Genomic DNA, 26,159 nt, shown 5'->3' with positions numbered 1-26,159 from the left:
CTCTCTCCCTCCCTCCCTCTCTCCCTCCCTCCCTCCCTCTCTCCCACATATATCTGGAAGTCCAGTGCCAGGCAAAATCCAAGATAACTGGTGATGGCTCAGGACAAGTTGAATGACCTTGGCATCTTCAACATCTGATCAAGCTCTAAGCACTCCACAATGCTTGCTTCAGCCACCTTCATGGCAACCTGAACAGATTGTTCTCATCTGCCTGTTCCATTCAGGGTCACATGCCTGGAGTAGACATCCTTCTAACTTGCTGATGGGTTTGATGCCTGTTGCTTGCCCTCAACCTGATTTTCCCATCTGCCATGATGATTTTCCCATGGTGTGGCCATGGTATAGTTTCTTGAGCCCCAGGTAAGGGTTTGGTGAAAGGTGGACACGAAAGGTAGATGAGCAGTCCTGAAAAGGCCTCAGCAAGCCCTCATACCAGAAGCACTAGGCCTCCTTGCACACCCCTTACACCCCTATTTAAGTTTATTCATGCAGCAATCATTTTGTTTAATTAAAAAAATATTTCTTAAACACCTACTATTGTGATAATTAAATTAAGTCTACACTGCCCATCTTTAGATTTAATCACCAAAGGTGAGAGCACCTTCCAATTCTGGGAGGTCCTAACCCATGTGTGCTAGAGTGGGTGATGAATCAGAATAGACTGACTGCCCCCTAGGCTTCCTAATAAGAAGTGTCTATTGTGATTGGACATGCAAATTTGGAGGGAGGCACAGGAAGTGACGCATAAGTGACCCCTTTAAAAGGAGAAAGTCCTCAGTCAGCTGGAGCTTCTGGTGAAAAGCAGGGCTAATGAAGGAGCTCTTCTGGTCCATGAAGGAGTGTTGGCTGTAACGCTGAGACCTTGGTGAGACTACTTCAAATATCTTCTTTTGAATTCTATGTGGTGAGTTTAAAGACTGAATCTTCCTGAACTTCTCTTAAGAAACTTCCTTTAATAAGACTCTGTGAATGAAGTTTTGCTTCATTCACCTCCAGGCCTCTGGCCCTCTGACTCTCGGCTGAGGGTTAATCAGATCTACCTGGATTAATTAGAGGATCGTAGTAAATTACCCACTGGGTTAGATTCTTATTTCCTTATTTCCTCTCTCTCTTCTTAATTGTAAATAAACTTCCATAAAAGTCAATTTTGACTTGAGATTATTCTTAATTGAGGATTGATAATAGTTTCAATCCTCTGGTGACCATCTTTTAATATATTGAACCCCCAAAAAACCCCTTTTTCCCCCCTTACACTATGTGCAAAAAGCACTGGACTCAGTGCTGAAAAACATGATAAAATATGGATAATACACAGTCCTTGCCTTCATGGAGCTAATTATTAAATAGGGCATCAAACACAGATTTAGATAAGGATGAAACAAAGTAATGCATGTTAGAGATTTAGAAAAGACAAAGTACCATGTCACTTCAACCCACCTCACCCAGATAGAAATATCTTGACTAAATCTAGACTTGAAAGATGAGGCAAGTTAGGTTAAACAGTAGATTAGACTCTGAGTAAGGAAGACCTGAGTTTGAATTCTGCCTCAGACACTTATTATCTATATAACCATGGACAATTTAATTTCTTTATGTAATTACTTTATTTTCTAGTTCAATTTCTTATGTAAAGGAAAGAAACTGGACTTGTTGGTTTTACAGGCCCTGGAAGTTTTATGATCCTATTGTAATATATAAAATGACTTACTAGCTGCTGCTAACACCCATTATCCCACTCACAAACATGAAATTTGTTCTTATTCCAAATGGATATGACATGGGACTACACTCAGCAATGTAATCAAAAAATTTGATTGAGAAAGCCTGCTCCAATATTTGCATACCAGTTCAATAAATTACTAAAGCTGGGTCCTACATGGAAAATTCCATACCACAGTTCAAAGGGGGCATTGTGACCCAACACATTGAGCTATAGCAGGCAACCACTGCTCTCCATTGTCAATTCAGACTGGATTTCTCATGGGCTATTCCCATAGCCAAAACACATGTTAAAACAGACAAGAGTTCCCATGGAAGCTTTTGCCTGTTTTGATAGTATCTGAGATGTCATGAGTAAGCATGAGTTATGTCTCCCTAAATGATTTGGTACACAAGCAGAAACCCCCAGGAACCATCCCACTGACTTTCTCTAGAATGCCAGACAATGGTCCTTGCTTGACCCCCAGGTGGAGGGGGAGGGCAATAATTGATTCCACAGTGAGAACAGAATTTTGGGAATATTTCCATTTGCTTGCTGGTTCAAACACCTAATCTAGCCAAAGAGGCCCAGTTAGATAGTGAATAATTCATGTGCTCTTCTTCTCAAAGATTATCAAGGAAGGTGTCCTGCCAAGACAAACAGAAGTGACTCTGACATGTCTTCAGGGATAAGTAGAACTCTGACTTCTAACAGGAGGTAGGTAGTTAGTTCAAGTCAATGAGTCTCAAATACATATAGCCACGCCTTGTTTGGCACTCCCAATCCTCCCCGGGTTTAGGTGCTATCAGTAGAAGAAAGTAAGATAAAATAAAGAGTTTTAAAAAATAGCCTAGTTATCACATACATAGTCACACTTTTATTCCCACATATATTTTTAAAGACTTAAAAATTTTTGAAATTTCAAATTGTCGTCCAAAATGGGTCCTTGTCAAATAAATCAAATAAGAAAAACAAAACACCAAAAGAAAGTTTTCCCCCCCTCCAAGAACTGACTCAGAGAACTGACTCTATGGAAGTTTATTCATAACTGTATCTTTAAGACAATCTCCAGGGATGACTGGAAGAAGAAAAGGAAGATAAAGGAAAAAAGAATTGCCCAGAAGAGTAATCTCCTCTGAAAGGACAGGCTTTCAGAGACTTGTGAGTCACGCAAAACAATGAAAGTGAAATCCGCATAGCCACACCTTGTTCTTGACCAAAAATGGCACTCCTCAGTACGTTTATTCACGCCAAACTTTTTGGTTTTTTGGTGAATCCAAACTTGGCTCCAGTGACTAAAGGCCATTCCTAAAAACTAAATCCATATTAAAAAGTCAAAGACTGGCCACTCCTGAATGTGGCCTAAATTTTGAAGGAAATTCCCAAAGAGAAGAAATAGAAATGTCTGGAGTATTGGAAATAGCATAACAAAAATAACAAGAATACTAAGAGTAATAGTTAACATTTATATAACACTTCAAGGTTTGAAAAGAACTTTATACATGCACTCTCATTTGATCTTCACAATAACCCCGTAATAGAAGGTGCTATTGTTATACCTGTTTTACAGATGAGGAAACAGCCTGAGAGAGATTAAATAACTTACCCCGGGGTCATATAATTAGTAAGTGTCTGAGGCAGAATTTGACTTCATGTGCTCCCAACTTCTAGTCTGACACTATCTACTATGTATTATGAGGGGGCAATCTTTGCCTCCTTCAAAATAGGGGGGAGAAAGGTAGACAGAGAAACAGAAAGAGAGAAGGGGAGAGAGGGATAGATAGACAAACACAAAGAGATAGACATGAAAAGAAAAAGATAATCATGGTTTGGAATGTACAAAGAGTTCTCAAACTTTAGAGGACCTTCCTGCAGTTTTTTGACATTACTAAACGTTCTCTCCTCATGGATATTCTTCTCTCCTCTGGGTTTTCATGATATTGCTCTCTCGTGATTCTTCTCTTACCTTTCTGAACACTTCTTCCCAGTTTCCTTTGTTGCATTATTTCCGTGGTTCCTAAGTGAGGATGTACTTCAAGGCTCTGTCTGAGGTCATCTTCTCTGTCTAAACTACCTCCCCCTCTCCTTCCCTCCCTCCCTCCTTGTGTTCTCCTGAGTTCATCTATCATTTCTATACATAGGAATTCCTGGTCTTTACATCGAGGCCTGATTTTTCTCCTGAGTTCTAGTCACAGATGAACAACGGTCTATTGGAATTTCCAAATAAAGTCCTATAAACATCTGAAACTCAATATGCCCCAAACACAATTTATTATCTTTCCCACCAAAAAAGCTACCCTCCTCTTTACGTTCCCACTTCTGTCAGAGAATCACCATCTTTATAGGCTTCTTGCTTGAAAACCTGGAAATCATCCTTAACTCCTTACTCACCCTTTGCCCAAATATGCAATCAGTTGCCAAGTGTCTCATTAAGACTATATCTACATCTCTCATATCCATGCCCTTCTTGTCATTCAGTTGTCAAAATGAATTTCCTAAATCATAGGTCTGACCATGCCACCCTTACTCCACTCAATAAACTCCCTGTTATCTCTAGGATTAAACATAAAATCTTCTATTTAACTTTTAAAATCTTTCATAACCTGTCCCCTTCCTAGTCTTCTTACACCTAATTGTCCTCCACATAGTCTATGATCCAGTGACACTATCCTCCTTACTATTCCTAGCATAAGATATTCCACCTCCTGACTCCTGGCACCTTCACTAGCTGTCTTCCATGCCTATAATTTCCTCTGCATTTCTGTCTCTGGCTTCCTTCAAATATCACTTCTGCAAGAAGCCTTTCGTTATCCTCCTTTTTGGTACTGCCTTCTCTCTGAGATAATCTCCAATTTATGTTCTATATAACTTGTTTGTGCACAATTGTTTACATGCTATCTTCCCCATTAAACTGGGATGTCTTTGAGGGAAGGAACTGGGTTTTGTCTTTTCTTTTAATCCTCAGTGCTTAGTACTGCACCTGACACATAGTAAGTACTTAATGACTGCTGCCTTGACTTACTTAAATGACCACCATATCTCTGGTCTATGTCCTCTTTTCTACACAGCCACCAGCCTAAGTTCCAATCCTCAACATTTTTCAGTTGAACAACTTGCAATGGTTTCTCCCTTCTCCAATCTACCCCACGCAGCTGCCAAAGTGTTTCCCAAAGCACAAGTCTAACCATGCCATTTTACGACTAAACGAATGCCACTCACTTCCTATTACCTCTAGTTGATATAAACTTCTGTGTTAAGTACTTAAAGCTCATCACACCCTGGCTCCTTCCTATCATTCCAGTCCCTTATATGTTACTCCTTTCTATACGCCACTCTCCTGACCTATTGTCCTGCTTGCTATTTCTCATGCATGATTCTCCATCTCCAAATTGTGTGCCTTCACAATGGCTCTCTTCCTCTTCCCTCTTTGATGCCCCCAAGTCTGAAATGCCTTCCCTCATATTTGCTTCTTAGAATCCCTGGCTCTTTTCACAACTCAACTCAAGGAAGGCAAGAACATTCCTTGTCTTTCCTCTCTCCCTAACCCCAGCCTGTTGCTACTGCCTTCTCCTCCAAGGTTACTTTGAACCTATTTTGTATGTATATAACTTTACGTTGCGGTGTCTTATTAGAATATAAATCCCTTGAGGCCCTAGACTATCTTTGTTCTCTCTTAATATTACCAGCACTTAGCCCAGTAGCTGACACATGATAGGAATTTTTAAAAAAAGCTTGACTAATCAGTTGCTTTACTTAATTGGACTCTTGTAGTACCCTTCTAATTGGTTTCCTTTCCTTAATCCATTCTTTTCCAGTCTATAACCTCAGAATGCTCTTGCCAAATTGATACCTGGAAAGCACAAGTGTCATAACTCTGCTCAAGAAACCCAAGTGACTCCCTATTACAAATAAGCTCAAATATGAACACCTCTATTTGACATTTCTTTTAATGTCAAATTTACAAGTTAGATCTTACCTTATTTTATATTTCTCCCATTCACATACTAGTCTATTGTTGTTCAGTCATTTTTCAGTTGTGTCCAACTCTTCATGACCCCATTTGGGGTTTTCTTGGCAAAGATACTAGAATGGTTTGCCTTTTCCTTTTCCAGCTCATTTTACAGATGGGTACCCAAGGCTAACAGGGTCTCACAGCTAGTAAGTATCTGAGGCCAGATTTGAAGTTCAGACTCTAAGGACCTGGCACTCTAGACCACTGCGGTACCTAGCTGCTCCAAAACATCATTAGTTTTCTTGGTGCTCTTCGTAAGCAATTCTCCATCTCTTGGCTACCCCCAATTTTTCGTATCTAATGTGGCCTCCCTCCTTGCTTCCTCCGTTAATAGTTTCAGCCCTCATGAAGCTCAGATCAATTACCATCTTCTATTTGAGGCCTTTCCTGATCCCCTACTTGCTACTGCTTGACCTCTAAAACTTACTTTGTATTTATTTGCTATGTATTTTGTAAATTATATAAACACAATTATATATTCACCCACATACATATTATTTTATGTGTGAGAGAGAGGGTGGGGGGAGAAGGGAGAGAGGAGAGAGAGAGAAATGAGGGTCTGAGGGTACAGCAACAAACCTGGAGTCAAGAAGACCCGAATTAAAATCCAACCTCAGACACTTACTAGTCTTTTGCCTCAGTTTCTGCATCTATAAAATGAGCTGGAGAAAGAAATGGCAACCACTCTAGTTTCTTTGCCAAGAAAACTCTGAATGGGGTCACCTAACCGAACAAAAACAATAACAGTGTGTGTGTGTGTGTGTGTGTGTGTGTGTGTGTGTGTGTGTGTGTACACATGCTATCTCCTCTCATGTAAAACCTTTGGTATTCAGTGACTTATAGTTTATTGCTAGAACCTAGCACATTGCCTGGCACATACATAACAATACTTCATTATTGCCTGTTTTTGATGTAATGATTTCCTCATCTGAAAAAAGGATATAAGTCCATCAAGAACAAAACTGGTCGATTTTGTATGTCAACCCCAGGGCCTAGCATGGTGTTAGGCACATGGCTGGTGCTTAATCAATTTTTCTTGATTGAATGACTCCTGGAAAACAGTCAGAAAGCCAAAATTACATATTCTTAATTTGACATATTGTCAGTAGTAATAACAACATTTATATAGCATTTCAAAGTTTTCAGAGCACTTCATATGTATTACCTTTTGTGAGCCTCACAATAATCCTATGAAGCAAAGACTACTATTATCATCCTCATTTTACAAGTGAGGAAATCAAGGCAGACAGTAGTTAAATGTCTTGTCTATGATCACATAGCCAGTAAGCACTGGGGTCAGAATTTGAACTCTAGCCTTCATGAATCCATGTCTAGCACTCTAATTACTCTGACATTTAGTGGACTCATAAAAACAGCATTAGGATAAGGAGTTATATTTACAACCAAGGGCCTGATGGACAATTCTTTTTCTTTTCAGAGAAACTAGCACAAATGGCTTTTTAGTCAACAACCTAAAAAGAATGCTCACTGGTGTACTGTGGCACAAAATGAACTGTGCCATGCACATAAATCAATTAAATAAGGCAATGTAACGACCAATTAGAGATATATAATATAATTTCAGGAGACTACAAACTCCTTGCAAGCAGCAACTGCTTTCAATTTTGTCTTTGTATTCCCAGCACCTGGCTCATAATAGATGCTTAACAAATGCGTGTTGAATTGAATTAGTAAGACATTCTTAGAAGAAAGGCATTATAGGAGGGGGAAAGAAGTCATATGGGCTCATGGCAAACCAGAGGACCCAAGGAAAGAAGCTATGTCACTGGTCAAAAGCTAGAGACCAGAGAGGTACTTCTTTCCCTCTTTCCCTCCCTCCCTGCCCTAAATCTCCAAGGAAATGGGCTCTTCAGAACAAGTGCAGAATCTGAGGCCAAGGATCAGAGGAACAGGATCGTAGGCTTAGAATCATGTGAGAGGTATTCTAACTTAGGTGACGAGCAGTCTAAGTATATCAGCACAAACAATGAATACAGAGTTAAAAGTCTGGTTCAAATCTTAGCTTTTTGCTATTTATTACCTGGGCAGCCTTAAAAAAACATTCTTCCCATTTCTGGATCACAAAAGCATCTTTGACAAATGAAGAGGGTTTTCCAAATGATCCTGAATCCAATAATCCTATGAGTTAGCTTTTCACTGGGCCCATTATACAGCCCCCCTTTTTATTCAATCACTGGTGGGAATCTTCTCCTATTTTCCCTACATCTTTAAGATATTCGCCAACATTATATAATTTATCAACTCTTTTCCTTCTACAGACTTTGCCCTTGAAAATAGGCTAGGGAAAGGCAGCTGGGTGGCTCAGTGGATTGAGAGCCAGGTCTAGTGATGGGAGATCATGATTTCACATTTGACCTCAGATACTTCCTAGTGGTATGACCCTGGGCAAGTCACTTAGTCCTTACTGCATAGTCCTTTCCACTCTTCTGCCTTGGAACCAATACACAATATTGATTATAAGACACTGATGATAAGGGTTTAAAAAAAGAAAGAAAGAAAATTGGCCAAAGATCTTCAAGTTGTATTCCCAATGCAGAGATGACTAACGGTTAGGAGCATAGGTATTCCACTCCTTTACCTTTTTTATGTATTGCCTCCTTCTATTACAATATGAGCCTTTGAGGCTAAGGACTGTCTTTCTGGCTTGGATTTGTACTCCCAGTCTTAGCATAGTACTTGGCACATAAATTGCTTGATAAATTCTTAATCTATCTATCCATCTATCCATTATCTGTCTGTCTGTCTATTTATCTTCTATTATAAATTTGGAGTGATCAAATTAAAGGTAAAATCCATTATGTTGGCAGGCATTTTACAAATGAGTCTTCAAATACCCAGTTCTGGTCCCCAGAACTGAAAACTAGACAAAGAAAAGGAATTCCATAAGAGGTTTACCAGGGGAAGATGACTTTAAAATAGGAAAAGTCAGCCTGTCTTCCCCATTTTTCGCCAGTCTGAACTCTGGACTCTACCATCATTCTCCTAGAAAACTCTTTATCTTGGAAAATCATTTCAGCCCTGGAATTCACAGCTCAGAAGTATCATTATCCTCTGTGGCCCTGTTCTCTGGATGGCTCCTCTCAGAAAAAGAGGGGATCCATGACAGTTCTATTTCTCACCAGGCTGCAATCCATTCTCCATCATTCTCCTATCCTGGGCACTTTTCTTCTTTCACCTTCTTTTTAATTTATCTTCTGCCACTCCCTACCTAACTGTTCAACTTCTTTTTATGTGTTTGCTTCTCCCACTAGAATATAAATTCCTTGAAGGCAGGAACTATCCTTTTTATTTTCTGCTTATATTTGAATTCCTATCATTTAGCAGTGTCTGGCACATAGTAGGCTCTTCTTTTTAGAAACCTTTACCTTCTGTCTTAGAATCAATACTAAATATCAGCTCCAAGGCAGAAGAGTAGTAAGGGACAGGCAATTGGATTTAAGTGATTTGCCTGGGGGTCATACAGCTAGGAAGTATCTAAGGCCAGAATTGAACCCTGGTCCTCCCAACTACAAACCTGGTGCTTTATCCACTGAACCATCTCACTGTCCTATAAATGACTTAGTGATTATTCCAGTATCCTGCAAAGATATCATGGGAGAGAAAGACTCAAAGAAATGAGGATAGCTGCTACCCACTGAGGTCTATTCCATCCATGTGAGTAATTCTAAAGAACTGCTAGCCTCACATCATCCTTTTATAAAACTCGGAATCAGGTTTCTAAAAGTGGCTAAGTATCCTAGCAGCCTTGCTGATCCAATTCTACCTCATCTGGAAGCCTGCGAGTTTTAAGTCCATAATCTACCCACAGTATACAAAGGACTTAGAACTAAAACTGGAATGGACCTTCAATATCATACATCAATCAAACACTCTCATTTTGGGATGGCAGAGGTCCAGAAATGGTAAGCGATTTGCAGATCACCCAGGTATCTGAGCCATGTCTTAAGCCCAGATAGTCCAACTCCAAATTCATGTCTCCTCCTACTATACCACAGTATAGAGTGCTGGGCAGACTAACTGAGTAGAATTTTTTTTAAAGGGTAGTCTATCAGTGAATGGGAAAAAGAAAACAAAGAAAAATGAAGGACAGCCTAGTTCCAGATCTATATACATGGAAAACCAGAGTTTAACTGTGAAGATATTTTGCAAAGCTGAAATGTTTCCCTTTTGTTTACAATTTTAACTCCCAGCATGTTTCCCTCTCAGGGGGAAAAAAATGAACCAAGACATAAAGGAGTCTGTATGCTCATTTCAGAGACAGCAGTGAAAGGGAGAAGTTGGAAGCTCATCTGCTTCCACCAGAAGGGATGTGTGAGAGAAACATGAAAGGGGAGCCAGGGTACCAGGAGGAGAAGAAAAGCATGACCCAAAATAGGTCTTAATAAGCACCTACTATGTGCCAGGCTCTGTGCTAAGCACTGGGAAAACAAAAAAAGGGCAGAGAGCCAAACACACATACTCACATACCAATCCATGCTTTCAAAGAATCCACAGTCTAATGGAAGGGTAATGGCATTATCAGAAGAGGAACAAGAGATGTTACACTGGTAGAATTGACAGGATTTGATAACAGATTGGATATTCAAGGTGAGAGAGAATGAAAAGCTGAGAATGACATAGAGGTTGGGAGTCCGGTTGCCTAGGAAGATAGTGGTGTCCTTGACTGTAAGAAGAAACGAAATTATAGGGAAGGGCTTAGTATTAAATTTAACGAGGTTAGTTTTTAAGGGCCTAGAATTTAGTGTGTGACAATGAAGCACTGTGAAGATCTTGAGACCGATTCTCCCATATAATGCCATGGTTACACATGGACATAATGGCCAGACTGCCCAAATTGTAAAATATGCCCAAACTGTAAAATAATAGGATTTGGAATTAGAGGTCTGGGTTCAAATTTTGTCTCTGTTCCCTTTGTGACCTCAGGCAATTTTCTCTAGTTTTAGTTTCCTCATCTCTAAAATACAGAAACAGAATAGATAAACTTTAAATATCCCTTTAAACTCTCACTCTTATGTGAAATGATAAAAAGTCAAGATATCCTATACGATTTCTGGTAATCTTAGCTTAAAGTTTTCTCCTCCTCCTCCTCCTTCTTCACCCTTACCTTCCATCTTAGAATCAATACTAGGTATTGGTTCCAAAGCAGAAGAGTGGTAAGGGCTGGGCAATGGGGGTTAAATGATTTGCCCAGGGTCACACAGCTAGGACGTGTCTGAGACCAGATTAAAATTTTCTTATTACTGTATAACCAATGAGCAAGAATTATCTAGCACCTACTATGTACCAGGAACTGTTTTAGATTCTGGGGAAATAATAAAAAAGAATGAAACAATCCCTACTCTCAAGGAGCTTAAATTTTCTTGGGGGAATAAACCACCTCTTGCACAGGACTTGCTTAGCAACATAAACAATGTGCTGAGTAGGAACAAAGCTCATATACACTGTTTAGGTCCTGATATCCCTAAAGAAGAAAATGTCACACACACACACACACACACACACACACACACACACACACACACAAACCTTTTTGGAGATGGTACTGCAGGGAGGGACTCACAATAACCAGTGGGAGGAGGTAAACCTGGCTCCTTCTTTGCTATTATAAAGCACTTAGTGATCTTTCCAGTTAGAACCTTAATTATGGAAAATCTCATTTGTATTACATGATTTATTTAGAAGCCCTCTCCTTCCAAGAGTATAAAATCCAGGTTTTGAAGCACCTCTCAAAACAATTTATTCTTCTCCACTGACTAACTACTTTGGCCTGCAATCTTGAATTCAGAGTACATTATGCCAAAGCAAAACACTTTAATAACTTAATCAAACATTTAAAATCCAGTTCACAGTCATGTAACATACAGAAGCAGCTCTCTAGCCAAAGGTCAATTACCAATTCCCTTCTAAATCTCTAAATCTCCGCAATCCCCACCCACCCACACACGTACACAAACACATATACTCATTGGGAGTCAAAAGTTGGCCCATACCTTCTCTGCCTCAGAGCAAAAATTTCCTCCTTAAACTTTGCAGTGTAAGGATTTGTTTTTTCAGCTTTCTTTCCCCTCCTGTTCTAGCCAAAAGTTTGATTTAAGGGCCAGAGAAAGTACGAAATGAAGGCAAAATTCTGGTCTTCTCTTTAAGGTGATCAGGTGAAGTATAACGCATCTTAGCAGAATCACCTTCAAGAAGCTGCTCCTTCTTCCCCTGCACACAGCACTAATTAGTTCACACTTCTATAGCACTTTACTGTTTACAAATCATCTTCTTTAAAACATCTCTGTGAGGGAAATAATCCTGAGTCTTAGGATTCTTATTACTGCCCATTCGATACAGAAAGAAATGGAGACTGTGATCACATAGCCAATAAATGGCAGATCCAGGATTCAAGCTCAAGGATTCTGACCCATAGAATGATGCCTCATCTAGTCCCCAAATCTCATTTTACAGTTGGAGAAATTTGGGTCTCAAGGTTATAGATGCATGAAATAGCAGTCAGGATTCAAACTCAAGCCCTCTGATAACAGATATAATTATCTTGCCCATTATGTTACACTTATTTTGAATTTACTTCTCTATTTATATGACACAACCTTGCCTTTTGGCATACTTTCAACTTTAAGGTACTTTTATTTATTTCTTTTTAGTTTTATTTAATTAATTTAGAATAGTTTTCCATGGTTACAAGATTCATGTTCTTTCCCTCCCCTCCTCCCACTCCCCTCTTGTAGCAGATGCACAATTCCACTGGGTTTTACATGTGTCATTGATCAGGACCTATTTCCATATTATTGATGTTCCCACTATGGTGATCGTTTAGACCAGTGGTTCCCAAACTTTTTTGGCGTACCATCCCCTTTCCAGAAAAAATATTACTTAGCCCCCTGGAAATTAATTTTTTTTAATTTTAATAGCAATTAATAGGAAAGATAAATGCATCTGTGAAGCACCCACTTTGGGAATCACTAGTTTAGAGTCTGCATTCCCAATCATATCCCCATTGACCCATGTGATCAAGCAGTTGTTTTTCTTCTGTGTTTCTGCTCCCACAGTTCATCCTCTGAATGTGGATAGTGTTCTTTCTCATAAGTCCCTCAAAGTTGTCCTGGATCATTGCATTGCTGCTAGTAGAGAAGTCCATTACATTCGATTGTGCCACAGTGTATCAGTTTCTGTGTACAATGTTCTCCTGCTCCTTTCACTCTGCGTCACTTCCTGGAGGTCATTCCAGTTCACGTGGAATTCCTCCAGTTCATTATTACTTTTAACACAATAGTATTCCATCACTAACAGATACCACAATTTGTTCAACCATTCCCCAGTCGAAGGACATCCCCTCATTTTCCAATTTTTGCCACCATGAAGATTGTAGCTATAATTATTTTGTGTAAGTCTTTTTCCATATGATCTCTCTGGGGTATAAACCCAGCAGTGGCATGACTAGATCAAAGGGTAGGCAGTCTTTCAGCGCCCTTTGGGCATAGTTCCAAATTGCCATCCAGAATGGTTGGATCAATTCACAACTCCACCAGCAATGCATTCATGTCTGTAAGGCACTTTTAAATACCTGATCACTCATAAAATTCTTGAAACAAAGGAAGAGGTAAGGTCTCGACTCCCATTTTATAGATGACAAAATTGAGGGCAAAAGGTGAAATCTGAAGTCATACAACAAATTAGTGGTAGAACTAAAAATATAGCCCAGCTAGTACAGTGTTTTTGTTTGCTTTTCCATTTCATTTTGGTCCACTAAATTTTTTTTTGGTCCACTAAATTTTTACCAGATAAATTAATATTTTAAACACTATTATCTACTTCAAATCTATTTTCTTTTCCCTCTCAGGTCCAACAGTTTCAGTCAGATTATTCCTATTTGCTGTTAACTGAATCAATGAATCCAAGGACCAGTCAAGTCCTCTTTCATCACACAAAGAGTGCTTCATACCACCACCCCCCTTCATTTCCTATGCCCTACCTTCCAACAGTAGAAAGATGCTTAACTCATTCCATAGGAGCCAATGTGCTTAGAGATCTCCCAGAACAAATTCTCACTCACAACCTTTAGTCTATTTTTTTTTCCAGGAACCCTATAATATCATAAAGTCTTATTTTTGAAAGACAACTAAGTGGCAGTTGATAGACTGTTGGACTTAGAGTTAGGAAGACATGAATCTCAATCCTAGCTCAGACATTTACTAGCTGTATTAAATTTAAGTCACTTAAGCGCTTTCAAACTCAGTTTCCTCATCTGCCAAAAAGGGATAATAATAGCACCTACCTCACAGTATTGTTATGAAAACAAATGAGTTACATGAGTAAAGTACTTTGCAAAATCCTTAAGTTCTACATAAATGCTGCTGTTTAATCATTTTTTCAGTTATGTGACTGACCCTTCATGACCTCTTTTGGGATTTTCTCGGCAAAGATACTGGAATGGTTTGCCATTTCCTTCTCTAGCTCCTTTTACAGATGAAGAGAGGAAGGCAATCAGTATTAAATGACTTGCCCAGGGTCACGCAACTGGGAAGTGTCTGGGGGCAGGGGAAGGGGTTTTCTATAATTGCTCTTCATAAACTTGAATTGTAAATTATGAAATCACATTAGCCTTCTCCTCTTTTGATTTATAGTAAACAAGGCAACAGGCATTTGTTAACACCTACTATATACCAGGCATTGTGCTAAGCACTAGGGAGAAAAGGAAAGATCAAGGGCAGTCCCAACTTTCAGGGACTTCACAATCTAATGCAGGAGGCAACATGGGAACAGTTATGCACAAACCAGATACAATGCAAGGTAAACTGAAGATAATATCAGAGGAAAGGCATTAGCTTTAAGGTGAGCCAGGAAAGGTTTCTTGAAGCTTCTTGGGATTTTGACTGACTCAAAGAAATTTGGCGTAGTCAGGAAGTAGAAATAAGAAGAGGGGAAAATCAAGAAATGGAGGACAATGGTCAATCAATGAAAATAAACCAGAAGAAAATATATATATAATGGTTTATTAGTGGACACAAAAAGAAGTTGAGTGGGCTTTTATCATGTGTTCTTGGTCTGGGATTAATGTTCTTGGTTCTGACCAGCATTTTGAAATTCTTTTCTAGGTAGTCCAAAAGAACTTACTTCTGTGACTGCCCATTAATCATGCTCTATAAATACTTAAGGATAAAAGAAGCAAAATTTCTCAGGTACGAAATGTAGAAGGTTTTGTTTGTTTGTTTTTGAGTGATTTTTTTAAAAAAAGAATAATAAAATAAAGTGATGGAAAATCTGTCAAACAATGGTGTTGCTGGCACTGGCAGCTGACACCCACACAAGACTCTGGGGTGTCTTTCAGAGAGTTAAAGTAATTTAAGGAAAGACACAAGAGGTGCTATATTTCACAAAGAAAATCCTATCCATGATAAAGAATTAAAAACAATGGTAATGCTTTGATATTGATACAAGTAAAGCCACATGAAGAAAAAGATTGATTTATTCAATGGTCTGGTTGTGTGCCCTCTGAGTAAACTGCTGCAAAATACCTAAAACGATATATTACTTTGAAAAGGGGAAATAAACATTTGTTCCAGAATTTTAAAAATTATTGTGCTGTTTTCAAAAAATTATCTGCACAGTATGGAAATCACTATATGAATTTTATAGCACTACATAAATTGCATATATGTACATATGTATGTATATATACATATATATGTAAAACTTCATATACTGCTTTAAAGTTTGAAAAATGCAAACTGTAAATATATATGGCATCCCAAAAGTCATAGTGCAGTTTAGAGCTATTTTAACAGCTATGTTTGAATGACATTAAACTGCACTAAGACTTTTGAGATATTCTTGTTATTTTATTTATCCATGATTCCTTTTAATAACTGGCAGCATGCCTCTCAGCCATCACATCCTGTATTCTAATTCTGCAATGATGACTAGCATTCACTCATTGTATAAAGTCTTTCATAAACTGCTCAGGGCTATGCGTTACCCAGTTCCTTCCTATCAGATCATCCCAAGACATACAACGTAGAATTTAAGCAACCCCTTTGGAAAGAAATAACAGAAAATTGTTTCTTCCTTTATTCTTCTTCTTCCTCTTCACCTTTTTATAGGAAAAATGAGACCAGTTTGTCAGCATTTCTATAACTATTATTTTTGTCATCAGAGACAATGAAATTATTGGGTTGGTGCCATGTTTATCTCCGATAATAAATATGAGAAAGCAAAAATTCACCATGGGTTCACTTGGGATAGCCTAGAAGAATGTAGAGACACAGATAAGAGGAGTAAGACCCCCTTTAGTGCCTAACTTTAATGAAATTAGGTAACCGAATTAACACTGGTTAATTACAACCCTCCCTAGATGCTTATACTCATGGCTTCTTGAACACTGATGCCAATTAACAAGTTTTTGCTGAATTGAATTGCTTTACCATGGCCAAAGAATCCAACTGATGATGAGCATATTCTGCTGGTTAATCTATGGATATTCACTAGCCCTAAAGTATTCACAGGTGAAACAGGCAGGACAACACATTTAACACAGTGCCAGACATAGTGTAGATTCTTAATATATTTTTCTTTTTCTTGTTCTTCTTGTTCTTTCTTCTGTTCTTTTTGTTATACAAAAAATGGGGCAAGTTTATCAATTTTTCTATAACTAATATTTTCATTAGTGGAACTATTTAGATTTTTCCATGTTTATCCCTATTGCCCTATATATGGAGAAAGTAGAAATGACTTGAAAAGATGAAGGCAGGAAGTATGTCTGGACTAGACCAAGTAAATATAAAAGAAACCCATGCTGGAGGTGACAAAACCTTTTGAAGGAAAATGATATATCATTCTTTTTTGGAGATTTCATGAAGGAGAAAATGAGAAAATAATACTAAAAATACTCCCCCCAAAAGTCATGGATTGGATAAAAAGGATCAGAAGAATATCATTACTTATTCAATCAATTTTTTTCAAGCTTATTTTGACATTTTATGGATCCGTGTTCTCAGCAATATGAGTAACCCCTTCTCTTCAGAATAGATTACAAACTCAGGCTACTGACAAGGAAGGGAAGCTAGTATCAAGGCAAAATCCTGCAAAAATCCTAAAAAAGCAATAACACCAACATGCAAGAATCCCAATCCTTGAGAAGCAAAAGGAATAAGCAACAACCAAAAAAGCTCCTGACCCTGGAAAATATCTCTGGAGAAAAAGAGCAAATATAGAAGCCATAGCAGAGAGTGAGAAACAAGCAAACTCATCCAAACTTTCCAAAGAAAAAAATGGAAATTGGTCACAAGTTTTGGAGGAACAGAACAGATTACAACTTACCCATTACTTTTCTCTTATCTATGTCTTCCCATTCACTTGCCAAATTTATCTGAAGTTCCTGGGTGCTTTCATCTACTTCAGGGTTCTTAATGTTTTTTGTGACATGGGATCCTTTGTCAGAATGGTGACATCTAGGGACCCCTTCTCAGAACAATGTTTTAAATGCATAAAATAAAATCCAAAGGAAAATAATGTTGAAATATGGTTATCTGAATATTTTTTTAAAAGTTTAAAGGTCAACTGAAATCCATCTACAATCCCTGGATGGAGAACTTCAGTTCTAGACTTCTTGATACTGTTTAGAAAATTATAAAGGACATAACCAACTTTCATTGGTTAGTTCTGGCTCCTGATATGTGTATGACTGCCTCATTTCCCTTCCTGATGATACACCTCTTTTAGGACCTCCTTTACATAGTTTCTCCTGTATAACTCCTTGTTTGTAACATATTTCAGCTTATTCATATCCATTCTGTTCTCCATGATGTCCTTTAGCCAATAAATATAATACTCAAAAGATTATGGTTCTCCACAACTTATAACCATATAGTATCACCAGAAGGTTATCCAGAAGATGAGTGTTCATTTAAAAAAACTTATGAGTTATTAAAAGAACTGCACAATTTCCCAAAAGAAATATAGCACATTCTCCTCTCTTTCTTGAATTCTAGGCCCAGGTCACTTTCTATCTCCAGTGTATGCACAACTGATTGACCAGCTCTTTGAGTGACTGAATTGTGTAGAATTGTGCTATCAAACACATGGCCCAGGATGGCCTGAACCAAATCAAAATGTAATTGGGAAATATTTATCAAAGAAAATAAAACTACGATAAAACACAGACAATGTTACATTTTAAAATTGTCAATATGTAATCCAAAAGGATCCAAATATATGGATTAAAAGGCCCCCATTTCTATTTAAATTTGACACCACTGGTGTAGAAAATACATTGCTCCCACTGGGCTCATTATTTACTTGTACCTATTAAAAGAAAAAAAGCATATGATTTGGTAGAGCAAAATGTCACCCAGTAAGGTGTCTTTCACGTATGTGTCAAAATCATACATGAGTCTTTGAAAGATGCAATGAGTTGCAATAAGTCCCCTAATGCAAAAAGAGGTGCATGAATTTCCCTATGATTATTATCAAGCAAGTCATACAAAAGGGAACTGTTTGTTCACCGAAGATATTTGCTACTGTCATTGGAAGCCTTCAAACAAAGGTCAGCTCTGCTATAATGGGGATCCTTTATTCAGGGGGGTCTGGTTCAGACTAAATGGCTGCTGAAGTCTCTCCCAACTCTGAAATTATGCGATTATATGATGCTCTGCACAAGTCTAAATGGAAGAGAGATTCTTTAAAGATGGTGAAGCCCTCCAGATGCTCCTCTTCATGAATGATGTGCCAATCTACATAAAGCCCTAGAATAATGCAGAGCCTCCTAAATTAGATCCATATTCACTCAAAAGAATTTGGCCCTGGGAAAACCAAATTTTTAATTTTCTTCCAAAATTCCCCGAAAAACCAAATGGATGAAGAATGCATCTTTGTCTAGACCACGATGAGCAAAATCAGTGTCTACATAAAATCTGCATGGGCAGGCTCTGCATCTCTGAGGAAAATATGAGAGGAGAAGCAGGTTTTTGTGAGTGAATTTTCATAACAGACTTCATCATCATAGTCACACAAATGAGTCAGAGGAGCAGAGAATACAAGCACTCACTGTATTTATTATATATTGATTTTTAAAAAGCATTTTTAGGGGGCAGGGAGATGGTTCAGTGGACTGAGAGCCAGGTCTAGAGACAGGAGGTCCTGGTTTCAAATCTGGTCTCAGACACTTCCTAGCTGTATGGTCCTGGACAAGTCACTTGACCCCCATTGTCCAACCCTTATTGCTCTTCTGCCTTGGAACCACTATACAATATTGATTCTGAGATGGAAGGTAAGGGTTTAAAAAATGCATTTTTGACTCAATTAAGCAAAATGCATCCTTAAAGGCCATTCTCCAAAAATGAATCATTCGTGTAGATGTGAAATTAATATATTTCTTGATCAAAGAAATTAGAAGTATTTCTGTTCAATAACTCTCCTTTTTTTAAAACATCAAGTGATATTTAAAACAGGGGGACATATGTTCAGCAAAAGTATTGCCAGTGCCCAGGATGTCCTGGGCAAATTCCAAACGGGAGAAAGATTCTCTAGAAGTGTGAAGTCCTCTACACATTCCTGTTTTCATGCAATATTATGAAGTCCCAGAACATTACATGGCTTTCTCGATGATAGCTATGATTATCCAAAAGAGAACAGTCTAACAATCAGCCTAAAACAAATTGGAGAAAAGAAATTGATAAAGAATGCGTGTTGGCTAAACCATGGCGTCCAGCTGGACAGCCAGTCAACTGAGTTAGTGTTTCAATACGTGCATGTAGGAGAGGAGGCACTGCAAATCAACAATGAAGTAAGACCAGAATTGAATAGCAAAAAAAAAAAGGGGGGGAGCATTTGGGATTGTATTTTGGGAAACTGCGTGGTGTTTTTAATGACCCAATCTGCTCCCCAACATGCACATTTTTTAGAACCAGTGTTCTCCCTGAAGTGATGGTGGAGGGTTGCAAATCTTGGAGCACCATAATTTCTGAAGAATTCTAATTGCAGGAGTCCACAAAGGCAATGGAAAGACACATGAAAGAAAAAGTAAACCAGAGCACACAAGAAGTAATAGAAGGAATATCAGCCAGGAAGTATATGATTTGTTACAAGAGAACTTCTTTGGAGGGGAGTAGGATAAAAAGGGGGTGTTTAGTGGTTTGCAACATATATGGCAGGGGGGAAAGCAGTTTCAGGAAGAAGAAAAGATTAAAAAAAAAAACCCTGACCCTCTGTTTTAGAACCAATGCTAAGAATTGGTTCCAAAGCAGAAGAGGTAAGGGCTAAGCAATGGGGGTGGGGTGGGGGGTGAGTGACTTGCCCAGGGTCATATAGCTAAGAAGTGTTTGAGAACACATTTGAACTCAGATCCTCCTGACTCCAGGCCTGGCACTATCCACTAAGTCATCTAACTGCCTCCCCACCAAAAAAAGAAGAAAAAGAGTACAGAAGGGACTCAAACTAGCAAAGCAATTTTGTTACCATCTTATTAAATTTAGCATCTATTTAAGTTGTAAAAGGGAAAAATATTATATGTTAAAAGAAACTCAGTTTCTTATGTAATACTTTTTTTTGTTCTTCTATATACTGAAATATTTTGTTGATTAAGTTCATGATAAACTTTTTTTAACCCCTTACCTTCCGTCTTAGAATTAATACTGTGTATTGGTTCTAAGGCAGAAGAGTGATAAGTGCTAGGCAATGGGGGGTCAAGTGACTTGCCCAGGGTCACACAGCGGGGAAGTATCTGAGGCCAGATTTGAACCTAGGACCTCCCATCTCTAGGCCTGACTCTCAATCCACTGAGCTACCCAGCTGCCCCATAATAAACTTAAAAAAATTTATTTAGAATATTTTTCCATGGTTACATGATTCATGTTCATTCCCTCCTCTCTTTCCTCTCCACTCTCAGAGCTGACAAGCAATTCCACTGAGTTATACACGTATTATATTGTTCAAGACCTATTTCCATATTATTCATCTTTGTAATAGAGTGATCTTTTAAAATCAAAACCCCCCAAACATATAACCATAGAACCACGTGATAAATGTTTTTCTTCTGCATTTCCCCTCCCACCACTTAAAATTGTTGTTTTTTAAAGAAGGTAGTATAGTCACGTAGTTATAACAAGGTATAATAGATGTGTAGTTTAAGTGCTGCACTAATGTTAATGGAATATTTTTTTTAAAAAATAGAGAAAGGTCTCCAGTAGAATTAGTACATCCACTGTAGGAGATCTATGGGTCAACAACAATAAGAATCCAATGGGATGAGAAGGCATGGATGGATGGTGAGTTTCATTGGAGATGATACACACATTGATGAGATTGCAAATTTATTGAAATGAAATTAATTAAGATATAAAAAAGAAATTCTATTTCTCAGATCCATCTGCCCAGCTGGGCAATGCCTGGCACTTTGCTCTCTTCATCACATCACTGCCATAGGCTATCATTTCTACAAAGTTCTTCAACTCACTAGCCCAAGTGCTGGAATCATGACTCTCACAAGTCTTAGCAGGGAATGTTATATGACTAAACTAGCCAAGAAAGAGAGATAAACAGCCCACCAACATATTTTATCTTTGTTCTCTGAAGTCAGAAGAGTATTTGAATGCTTATTTGCAAAGTTATTACTGCTAAACTTCAAACTCTACATGTCTACAACAGAGGACAATCAGTTCAAATTAATGGATTATGATTCTAGCTACATTTCTATTCCCAAGGCTATGTAGAATAAGAGACTGTGACTTGATTGTGGCCCTTCAAAAGTGACAGTTTGTTCACATTTCATCTTTTTTTTTTAAACCCTTACCTTTCGTCTTGGAGTCAATACTGTGTATTGGCTCCAAGGCAGAAGAGTGGTGGTAAGAGTAGGCAATGGGGGTCAAGTGACTTGCCCAGGGTCACACAGCTGGGAAGTGTCTGAGGCCAGATTTGAACCTAGGACCTCCCGTCTCTAGGTCTGGCTCTCAATCCACTGAGCTACCCAGCTTCCCCCTACATTTCATCTTTAGTAATTCACACAAGTGATCCGAACTCAGTAAATATGTTCGTGTGCACTTACATCTAAAAACTTCACTCAAATTATTTGCCTTGAGAACAAAATCTTAAAAGAAACATCAACCATTAATTTTCTAATTGTTCATCTAGTTTGAGAACATGAGCTAGTATTCAGGTTTTGCTGTTATATTATCAAGAAAAAAGGAAATTACATTCTTTCTAATCAAGTCATTGAAACCATGTGCTATGATTTAAGTGGCAAAGGCTTCTATGAAGACTTTTAATAGGACAATTAAAGAGTGGGAACCAATTTTTAGGAGAAAATTATAAGATTACTTTTATCTGAAGCAAAGGTCTTAGATTGTTTATGATAGTAGCCAGAAAAATATGGATATCATTATCCCTCATGCAAGGTTCCCTAGTGTCATATGGAATGATGTCAGAGAAAGAAGGAATACTATACCATACCTTTCTCAGTGCCTAAGGCACCAACAGCTAGTCAATAGCAGACTTTCCATTTGACAGATCCAATTATTCAAAAACTTAATTTGGCCAAAGAAGTAAGGTATTATGGTAAGATATTTCATTATTGAAGCCATCTCGGACCACTATAACATGTCCTGTCTATCATGATGTTGAAGGAAGAAGTAAAAAGAAATATAATACTTACCAACACGAATAAGGACTTATGTAAGCATTCACCACCCAGAAAATCAAAAGGTAATATCCATATATAGTAAATAGAAATGTTACCTGTGAAAAACTGAAATTGCCCATCTAGTCACTGAGAAAGTTCAACCCAAGTTACCGGGGGTATAGTTAAAATCATCTAACAAGTAAATGGCAAATTCCTGGGGCTCCATTTCTGTCATTAACAAAGGCAAAGACTCTGACCTATTTTTAAACCACAGGCAAAGCTATTCTCTTGTGGAAATATGTGAGCTTTTGGATAAGGGTGACTGTGGCTCATGGGATCAGATGAATGTACACTAACTACCTCTGCTCCTATCCTTCTTTTCTTGGAAAAATGAAGTGGAGGGGTCCCTGAAAGAAAATAGTGACCACCTGTCAACGAGGAGATAATAGGTTGAGTGCATAAAAGTATGCAAAAATGAGACATTTTTATGTACATGACCAATTCAGGAATTTGTTTTGCTTGATTATGCATATTTGTTACAGAGGGTTTGTTTATTTTTTTTTTGGTCCAGTTCTGGGGAAGGAAGGTGTAGGAGGGAGGGATAAAGGGATAGAGAGAGGAAGGAAGGAAGGAAGGAAGGAAGGAAGGAAGGGAGGGAGGGAAGAAGGGAGGAAGGAAGGGAGGGAGGGAGGGTGACCCAGTGACCCCCTCATTCCTGGGGCCATTAAATGAACAGGGAATGGCTCTCCTGGTATGCAGAAGGTTTTCAGTCCTAAACAGTACGCAAGAAATCCTTACCTGCCAATCTCAAACATCCCAAAGACCCCTGGTTCTTTCTCCCCTGCCTCTTGGCCACTTGGGGACCCCCCAAGTGGGGTGGGAGGGAGGGAGAAAGGAAGGGAGAGAGGGAAAGAGGGAAGAAGGGAAGGAGGGAGGGAGGTTAAAAGTTCAGAAATAGAGCTTTTGTTGCCACAATTAGGAAGGGCAGTGAATATCTGACAATGAATTCAATTTCCATGGAAAGAAATCCTATAAGTTTTTCTCCCACCCAAAAGGAGATGATCTAACATGAAACAAACATTCAATAGTTAAAATAATAAATTAGATAGAAATTTCCAAAAGAAGTAATCAGGGTTGTAGCTTCAGAGCCAGAAGGGATATTAGAAACCATCTAATTCAACCTCCTCATTCTAAACAGAAGAAAAGTGAGGGCCAGTAAGTTGAAATAACTTGACACAGAGAGTTAAGTAGTGTCAAAGTTTAAAAAGTCAGATTTGAACCCAGATTCCCTTACTCCTAAACCCAAAGCTCTTTTCCATCATGCCACCTCCCTTACTCATATGCAAGAGGCTATTTTTAGGGAGGGGTTTTTTTTTTTGGTCCCTCAGAAATAAAAATAATTAAAGTTGATCTCAGCATCTCTTTAAAATACATCTGGGAGATCTAAATACAAGAGTAAACAGTCCTCTTAAAAGTCAGCATTTCATATCAGTGAGGTCTCAGTAAGACCAAGACAAAAATCGACTTTTCAGAAAATGAGAATAAGGTACTTACAAGCGCTCCAACTGCTTCAGATCTTGGAAGGCCCCTCGCTCTATCACACTGACCTGGTTTTCTTCAAGATGCCTAGAACCAGAGAAACAAGAGTCAGGGAGCAATGTTGGTCTTTGCTGATTACACGCTCCACACTCCTATCTGTTAAAGGGTCAGTGGCCCTTCCCAAGACCAGGTATGCTTTCCCCTACTCAACCTTGAATAAGTTTTGGGTTGTTTTTTTATTTTTTTTTTGTGGGGGGAAGGGGAAGTTAATCACTTCCCTCCAAGCTCAGCACCACGGTAACCGGGGGTTTAACCGCCCGCACACTTCTACCTGACAGATTGGTTTCCATGCATCTATTTTAAGAATGTTCCCAGCAAATGTCCCCCCAAGCACTGCAGGGTGTTGCAAAGAAAAGAAAGAGGGAAAGCTGCTCCTTTCAAAAGCCACAAAAATAATCAGCATCTCTACCTAGAGCTCCCTGCCTCTAAGGAGTTTAAAACACTTCACATAAATTATGTTCACCTAGTCCCTGGGGACACCCCTACTGGAGGAAAGTGTGCTGGGTACTGACCATAGTCAAGTCAGCGGTCCAAATTCCAGACCCTCCTCTGTTTCCTGGTGTCTAGCATCCCATGGATGCAATTCCACTGTGAGTTGGTTAAGAGAGAAAGCAAGTCCTTGATTTTTAAATGGACAGTATAACCCTTGAAGAAAGAAGCTGGGTAGCTTCAACTGCAGTCATGTGTTCTATCAAGAGGACCCTCAAATTATTGAAACAGACAAAACAATCATCCCCCCAAAAATGGTTTATTAAGGGGAATTTAAACTCTCTGCTTATAGGACTTTGATTCATTTAGGTTCATTTTAATCTTCCTGAGGGATTAAACCTTTCTATTTAAATTCAATGTACAAGGAAACATTTGTTTTACTAACTTCAAAAAAAGAACATGGCAGCTTAAAATGGATTAAATGGCCATGGGGGGAAGGGAGCTGTGAATGAGGCTGCTGCATATTCTTCTGCATGTGACTGCTCTAGAGTCAGGTCAAGATGTTTGGCTCTGGTTGGATCTGAACAGGATTTAGGGGAGAACTTTTAGTTTCTGGTGAGCTTTAACCCAGGGAACTGATTTTCTTTTTCTAGAAAGGGGAAGCGAGGATAGTCTGTGGCCTTCTCTGATTAAGGCAATGGAGACAAGGTCTGCTGAAGGAGAGATAAATAAAACCTAGGAAAACCAAGCCATCATTCTCCCAAGAAGCTGAAGACAAGGAAGCATGGTCACAGCATAATCGACATGCAATATGAAAGGAAGGGAGGAATCAATGCTTTAAAAAAAAATCACAGACTTAGCAGATATATAAAATTTTAGAGATAGAAGAGAGCAGTTAATTAAAACCCCTTATCTGAAAGAGGAGGAATTTGATGTTGAGAAGAAGTCATTTGTCTAAGGCAGTGATGGGCAAACTTTTTAAAGAGGGGGCCAAAGGAAAGGAAATGCTCATCTGTCAGTCTGTTTCACTGTACTGTATCCTACTCATTGTATTCATCAGATTAGGAATAATGTCCCACTGCTGGATAGAATATTTCATGGGCAGCATCTGCCCCTCAGGCCATAGTTTGCCCATCACTAGTCTAAGGTAAAACAGAGACAACCAAGTGGCTCATTGGATAGACTGTCAGACTCATCTTCCTGAGTTCAAACCTGGCTTTTAGACACTAGCTTTTGCTCTTTTTATGGTGGTAAAGAATTGGAAATTAAGGAGATGTCCATCATTGGGGAATGGATGAACAAATTGTGGTATAAGGTAATTTTGGAATACTATTGGGCTGTAAGGAATGATAAACAGGATGATTTCAGAAAGAGCTGGAAAGATCTACATGATCCGATGCAGAGAGAAATAAGCAGAACCAGGAAAACACTGTACACAGTAACCGCAATATTATGGAACAATTAAATGTGATAGACTTAGCTATTATCAACAATATGATGATCCAGGAAGTTTTAAGGGACTTATGACAAAGAATGCTATCCATCTCCAGAGAAAGAACTGTTAGAGTCAGAATGCAGATGAAAGCATACAATTTTTCAATTGAATATTTGAGTTTATGTTTGGGGGTTTTGGTTTTATAAGATTATTCACTTACAAAAATGAATATGGAAATATGTTTGCATGATAATACATACATAACCCAAAAAATAATAAATTAAATTAAAATTAAAATAGACACCAATTGTGTTATCCTGGGCAAGTCACTTAACCCTGTTTACCTCAGTTT

The 26,159-nt window shown here is 38.5% G+C and overlaps 1 protein-coding gene across 1 annotated transcript in view; it reads right to left on the bottom strand.

Moving 5' to 3' along the window:
* The window catches only part of SLIT3 (slit guidance ligand 3), an 835,110-nt gene that overhangs the window by 748,461 nt on the left and 60,490 nt on the right, over nucleotides 1–26,159 (bottom strand). Inside the window, exon 3 of the mRNA XM_044659841.1 lies at nucleotides 23,899–23,970. Coding sequence (XP_044515776.1) covers nucleotides 23,899–23,970 — 72 coding nt within the window. The remainder of the gene's footprint in view (nucleotides 1–23,898; nucleotides 23,971–26,159) is intronic.

This window comes from Gracilinanus agilis, chromosome 2 (genome assembly GCF_016433145.1).
Source record: "Gracilinanus agilis isolate LMUSP501 chromosome 2, AgileGrace, whole genome shotgun sequence".
Lineage (NCBI taxonomy): Eukaryota > Metazoa > Chordata > Mammalia > Didelphimorphia > Didelphidae > Gracilinanus > Gracilinanus agilis.
The sequence above is the reverse complement of the archived record's forward strand: the minus strand, read 5'-3'. Positions and strand labels throughout refer to the sequence as shown.